Source organism: Poecilia latipinna, unplaced genomic scaffold (assembly GCF_001443285.1).
Source record: "Poecilia latipinna isolate Pla-1442-1.1 unplaced genomic scaffold, P_latipinna-1.0 Scaffold1075, whole genome shotgun sequence".
NCBI classification, from domain to species: domain Eukaryota; kingdom Metazoa; phylum Chordata; class Actinopteri; order Cyprinodontiformes; family Poeciliidae; genus Poecilia; species Poecilia latipinna.
Genome location: NW_015113691.1, coordinates 146,455 through 152,454, shown reverse-complemented (window position 1 = coordinate 152,454; position 6,000 = coordinate 146,455). Strand labels below are relative to the sequence as shown.

Sequence of the window (6,000 nt, the reverse complement as noted above, 5' to 3'; positions counted from 1 at the left end):
GCGCCCCCCTTAGGGGGCGCGCCCCACAGTTTGGGAACCTCTGGCTTAGATTGTAATTAGTTTAAACAAAAAACACGAGATAAAGTCATGTTGTCTATAATTTTGGTTACAGTTTCATTATCTATTGCTTAAATCCCAAAATGTGAGAAGATTTTTTTTTTTTTTTTAAGATCCGTCATGAGGAAATCCATCCCACAAAGAGAAACTGTAACAGATGGAAAGATGACAGTGTGTGTAAAGGAAGGTTTAGGGTAAAACCAATAAACCTGACGTGTTTGTTGCACTGATGGATGAAGTTTCGGTGTCTGTCAGGAGAAGATGACTCACAAGGAAGTCCTGATAATGAGTCAAATCTTTGCAGGCTGCAAACAGGTTTATGACTCTGAGAGTCTAACAACAGGTTTATGTTAACTTAAAGGAATGCGTCTGCAGCGAGAGGGAAGGAAATAGTTCAACAATGAGCAGTGCTCTGAAGCGCACCTCGTAGAGATATCCCTGAAAGGATTTATTTCTCGTCCTAGAGGTTTAAGTGTTGCTGGGACTCCGTGTAACTCACATAAAACTCCTAAATATCAAACTTGTGTTATTGCAGCTGACCCAATGGCGACAGTTTGAGGAGGATCAGAACAACCCGAGTCAGATGGCCAAATATTTCAGCAGCCCCAGTAAGAGTCAGCCATCTGTCTACAGCCAGGACGAGATCTACTTCCTGCTGGGGGAGAACAGCTCAATGAAAAAGCTCTTGAATGAGGTAATGTAATGTTTTTTTTTAATGCACAAAGTGGTTAATTTAAACAGAGATTATATTCTTTACATGTGTGTTTTAATATTTCAGTGCATGTGAGCACCAGTCATCCAAACTTCTCCGTTGGTCAAAATGATGAAAGTTCTTTGGGAACATTTGCATCATCTTGTTTGTTAGAGTTTGTCAGAGTGTAGGACTGTTCATGGACGAGCAGTCAGACAGAAGTGAATTTAACTGTCGTTATGTAACAAGTTGTTTTCTAAATGGCTGTCTTTGTCTTTTACTTTGTGGAGCCAGCTATGACCATATCAGGACAAGAGGATGGCCCCTAAAAAATGAGCCAGAGAAATTAGACGATGCCATTATCTGAAGACAAAATATATTGATGTAATTAAAAGCTGTTGAGGGTTTTTGATTAGCTGCTTAATGCAGACACTTTCTTCGAGCTATAACGTGCCTCATCAGTGTGTCTACTTCTGTAAATCACAATTCTCTTTACAAAAACTACCTAGCTGACTTGATCAGAATGCAGCTTCCTTTTTAGGGCCAGAGTATTTAAAATTCATGGTCATCCAGGCCAGTAAAAGCATAATTTATAACCTTAGCAAGTATTGCATGGTTTCATTCTCTCTAAGCTCTATGTTTAGCTTGTTCAGTCCTCTCTTAATTAGTTAAAACTCTTCTAAACTAACTTGTTACATATTAAGAGATGATTTTGTGTGTCAAATAGCATTAATTGAATATTTTAATTGGGCTAAATTTACTATTACCACTCTGAAAATGTAGACCAGATCTGACTCTCATGAGCCCATTGTTGACGATTTCTGCCGTAGTCAGAGGTCACCGTGGGCTCTTGGGTCCCTTTTAACCCAGCTAACAATGACTTTCAAAATGCAGATTCAGGTGTTTAAGTTTAAAAAAGCTATGGTAAGCGATTTTATTTATCTGGAGCAACGGTGGCTCAGAAGGTAGCCACCGTTGCTACTTTCTGAGCCACTAAGCCATTACTGAGCAACGGTCGGCAGAAAGGTACCCACCTTCCTACCCACAGGTTACAGGATTTTGTCCTGTGACCATTGAATGTAGTGTACTCTGGATTTAACCTGTCATTCACGAGAGGACCCAAATTTGGGTCCTCTCATGACAGGGGTGTCAAACTCCAGTCCTCAAGGGCCGCTGTCCTGCAACTTTTAGATGTGCCTCTGCTGCACCACACCTGAAAAGAATAATTAGGTCATTAGCAAGGCTCAGGAGAACCGATCTACACAGGGAGGAGGTAATTAAGCCATTTCATTCCACTGTTTTTTTTTACCTGTGGCACATCTAAACACTGCAGGACAGCGGCCCTTGAGGACTGGAGTTTGACACCCCTGTACATTGTGAATGACAACCTGTGAATGACAGGTTAATAAAGTGCTATAAGTACAGACTATTTACAATGTATCTGTCTTTGATAAATTCGTATCTTCCTCCTCTTGACAATGTTTTCATATGGAGCAGTTTGGTGAAGTGCTAGGCTAATGTTAGCATGCTTTTTCTATCTATTGATCTAACTTGTTAAGCATTTCTTTACAACTGGGACCAAAACTGACAGAAGAACTCTCCTGCCTCATAAACTTGATTTAAATGTTGAATAGTTTCATTCTCCCAGATGGACACCAAGCTGCTCCAGTAATGTTCAGTGTGAACATTATTGTAAAGGGTAAAAAAAACAAATTATTAAAGACAGTACACCAAGGACAAGTGTTAGGATTTTAGTTTCACGAACACCATTATTTACAAATGCCCTGACAGGAACATGAGCCAAACACTAAAATCTGAACAAGTTGTGGAAATGTCTCCAGTTAAGTGGTAATATCTAGCATTTTTTGTTTTCAAATATTTAAACTTCTGCTTTTTCTTTTCACTTTTCAGAAGAATGCTGCAATTGACAGTCTTCAAGAGCAGGTAAACAACGCCAAGGATAAACTCCTGAGGCTCATGACAGCAAGCCAGCCCCTGGGGGACCAGGACGTTGATTCCTCTGCTGCTTATCTCAACTCATCCTCTACCCAGACCACTGAGCTTCAGTCTGAAGGAAGCTCCTCTTCCTGTTTATCCCAGGGAGACGCAAAATCCAGACTTTTGCCTCCTCCAGCCCTTCATAATCTCACTCTACCTCCTGATCCCTCAAATGCACTCCGGATACCTTCCAGTCAAAACTCAATGGACCTCCATCCTGCTTCTTCCCCCTTCACTGATGACATCCTGAGTGGGAGCCGGAAAGATGTCCCCAACTCTGCAACTAGAGAGACAGCTCAATCCACAGTGAGAGGGAATGCCAAGCAACCTCTGTCCCCCACATTTCCAGGAAGGACAGCGGAGGAGGCTGTTCATTTTGTCACCTCTCTTCAAAACCGCAGACGACTGAATTCCTCTCGGGTTGAACAATTTGCCAGTCATGGTGGCCTGCCAATGCAGGTGGGACCAAATCCCAAACTGACTGGTTTCGTCAGCAGCGAGAAGCTGCAAGAGATCATCCAGGAGCTGAGCATGGACGCAGTCCTAGAGACAGCGCTTCGATTTCCAGGTCAGGCGTCTAAGACGTCGTCTCAACCGAGACTGAACACGTTGTCCCCTCTGTCCCTCTGTTCCTCTCATTCCCTCTTCCAATACCCCAGCGTCTCTCCGCATGCCATGAGAAAACGTCGGCCTCCCTTCCACCCCTCCAGGAGAGCTTTGTCCTCGTCCTGCTTCTACACAGGCTCAGATGTTCCCATTTGTGAATTGAAAAGGGACACCTGTGAACACCAAAACCCAGATGAGACACATTTTCGTGCTGATTGCAGCGTCACCGACTTAGACAAGTCAGTAGAGGAGAAAGAGGGCGATAAAGAGGAACAGGAGGAAGCGAAAAACTGTCAAAGACATGCTTCGCGGTCTCACAATTGCCCACTCTGGCGTTGCGCTAGACAGAACTGTTCACCTGAGCACGGTGCGGGAGAAGACGACAGTGGCAAGCAACGCCATCGATGCATCAGAGACTCGAGTGGATACTGGGACTCAGACTCCAGCAGCTCCACGGATTACTGCTACTACCATCGTCCTTACTGTGATTCCTGCCTGCAGAGGGGCTCCTTCCTGTCCTCAGACAGCTCCTCGGACTCGTCTGACAGCGAGTACGAGGACTACACCAACCTCTGTCGCCCCCCGCGGCCCGTTGTGTTTAAAGATGACCTCAAACCTACTTTAGTATGACAAAATGTTTACTGCACTTTATGTGTTATTTAATTATTTCCACCACTTGAACTTACTGTGAAGAATCATTTGCTTTCTTACACATTTCTTTTGTTTGTTTCACTGAAACGTTTCAGATAATTAAACCCATTCTAACTCTAGAATAAACAGAAAATGCAGTTTTCACAGAATAATTTTATTTATTAAAGGAAACCCTCTAGCAACCCCAAACTTGCCAAATGAGAAAGCTTAGTTTCTCCCTAAACCTACCTTCTGGTTCCATAGCTAACCTTTGCAGCAGCAACAGGCATGAAATGTTTGCTAAATCTGAAATTGGGTCTTTTTCATCACCGTGAAGGAATTTATACCACTTTTTTCACAGAGTAGTTTTGATCAGCTTCATTTTAGGCCTTTCAGTCATGATTAAGCCAATTTAAAGTCTCTTTGCTCTGTCTCAATAGTTCAGATATTGACTAGACCACTGGGAAACTTTAACTTTTGGTTGCAGTGGGTTTGAGTTTAGAGTCACAAATTCATGCCCAGACATCTTCATTTAGGTACAGAATTTATGTTTTATTCAATTATGGCAAGTTATCCCAAAGTACCAAAGAATCAAACCACGGCCATGTTTGGCTGTTGCTGTGATATACACCACATGTAACAGGAACCACAAAAGGTTCTGTTCAGCTTCAGTTGCTGGAGTCCCAAAGTCTAAGTGTAAGCCTTTCCAGACTGATATATTTTGTCAGGAACTTTTGTTTTTCATCTATTTTTTTAACAGTCTTTAAATTAAGGAATTATGTTGTTTTTTTTAAAGATTTTTTGGTGTAATATATCTTGTCAGACTGGTTGTTTTTGAATTGTTTCATTATTTTACAGGTCTGACAGCAATCAGGCCTGGGCGTGACTAATGAAACTGAATCATATAATCTGGTTAATCAAAGTTTCTCATGGTTTAACAAAGCAGTAAATTACATTAATAAGGATATATTATTTTGGATACAATATTTATATATTTATTTATTTTTGCCTTTATCAAAACCATAATTTGAAAGCTCAGTTTTGTAGTTACTTAGGCTCTCTGTGCGTTATGAAACTTTGTTTGATGATCTGAAACCTTTAAGTGTTATAAAACAAACAAACAACAAAAGTAAATAGAATATGTCTTTAAGGGAGTAAATACTTTTATTCGCAGTACAGCATACTGACTCTTAAAGCACCAGTTTAATGATTATTGTATTTAAAGAAGATGAACTTTTATACTTGGAGATAATGTAGCTCTAATTTCAGTAAGAAATGCTTTGTTTTTCCATTTTTATATGAAGAAAGCATTATTGTTGAATTCTGTTTATTTGCTCATAAGATTTTTAGATCTATGAAAATGTGTTGCCCAAAACTGCTGATGTTTTGATAATGTTATTAACTACCTTTAAGTTATTGTTCTAAACATGATGCTAACACAGAAAACAGTCATTAGAACAAGCATAAAAAGGTGTAAAATTAATAGAATTTTATAGATGGTTGTGTACATTCAGTTACCTTTTGTGTAAACACTGAATTTCTTATATTTAATTTATAAATCTTTAATATAAAAAAAGTGTTTTCTCTATATCAATGATCCAATCACAGCAGGCAGAATCACAAAGTGAACTTTTCAGTGTACAGTAATTGTGTGACTGCTGAGGACAAAAAACTTGAAAAGTTTTAAAACAAGTTCAAACTTCTCATAGTTATTATTTCATAATTTTGAAATAAAAAGAAGATGCACAAATATGAGACAAATAATGCCTAAAACTGTACTTGATCTTGATGAGAAGTTGCAGTAAATGGAAATGTCGTCATTCCTGATTTAAAGCCTCCAACAGTTCCTGAAGGTTTCAGATTTTCAGGGAATTTATTCCACAGCTGAGGAGTATTGAAACAAAACACTGCCTCCCATTGTTTAGTTTGGGCCCTAAAATCATTGAGTAAGCAAGTGTCTGAGTGCTGATGAATCACCTGACAAGAACCTCTGAGATCACTCAAGACCAGTGACGCAA

General features: G+C 40.0%; 1 protein-coding gene across 1 annotated transcript in view; it reads left to right on the top strand.

Moving 5' to 3' along the window:
* Positions 1–4,131, top strand: part of gpr156 (G protein-coupled receptor 156) — a 19,783-nt gene extending 15,652 nt beyond the window's left edge. The window contains exons 9-10 of the mRNA XM_015051957.1: positions 593–751; positions 2,660–4,131. Coding sequence (XP_014907443.1) covers positions 593–751; positions 2,660–3,982 — 1,482 coding nt within the window. The 3' untranslated portion in view covers positions 3,983–4,131. The remainder of the gene's footprint in view (positions 1–592; positions 752–2,659) is intronic.
* Positions 4,132–6,000: the final 1,869 nt, after the last annotated feature.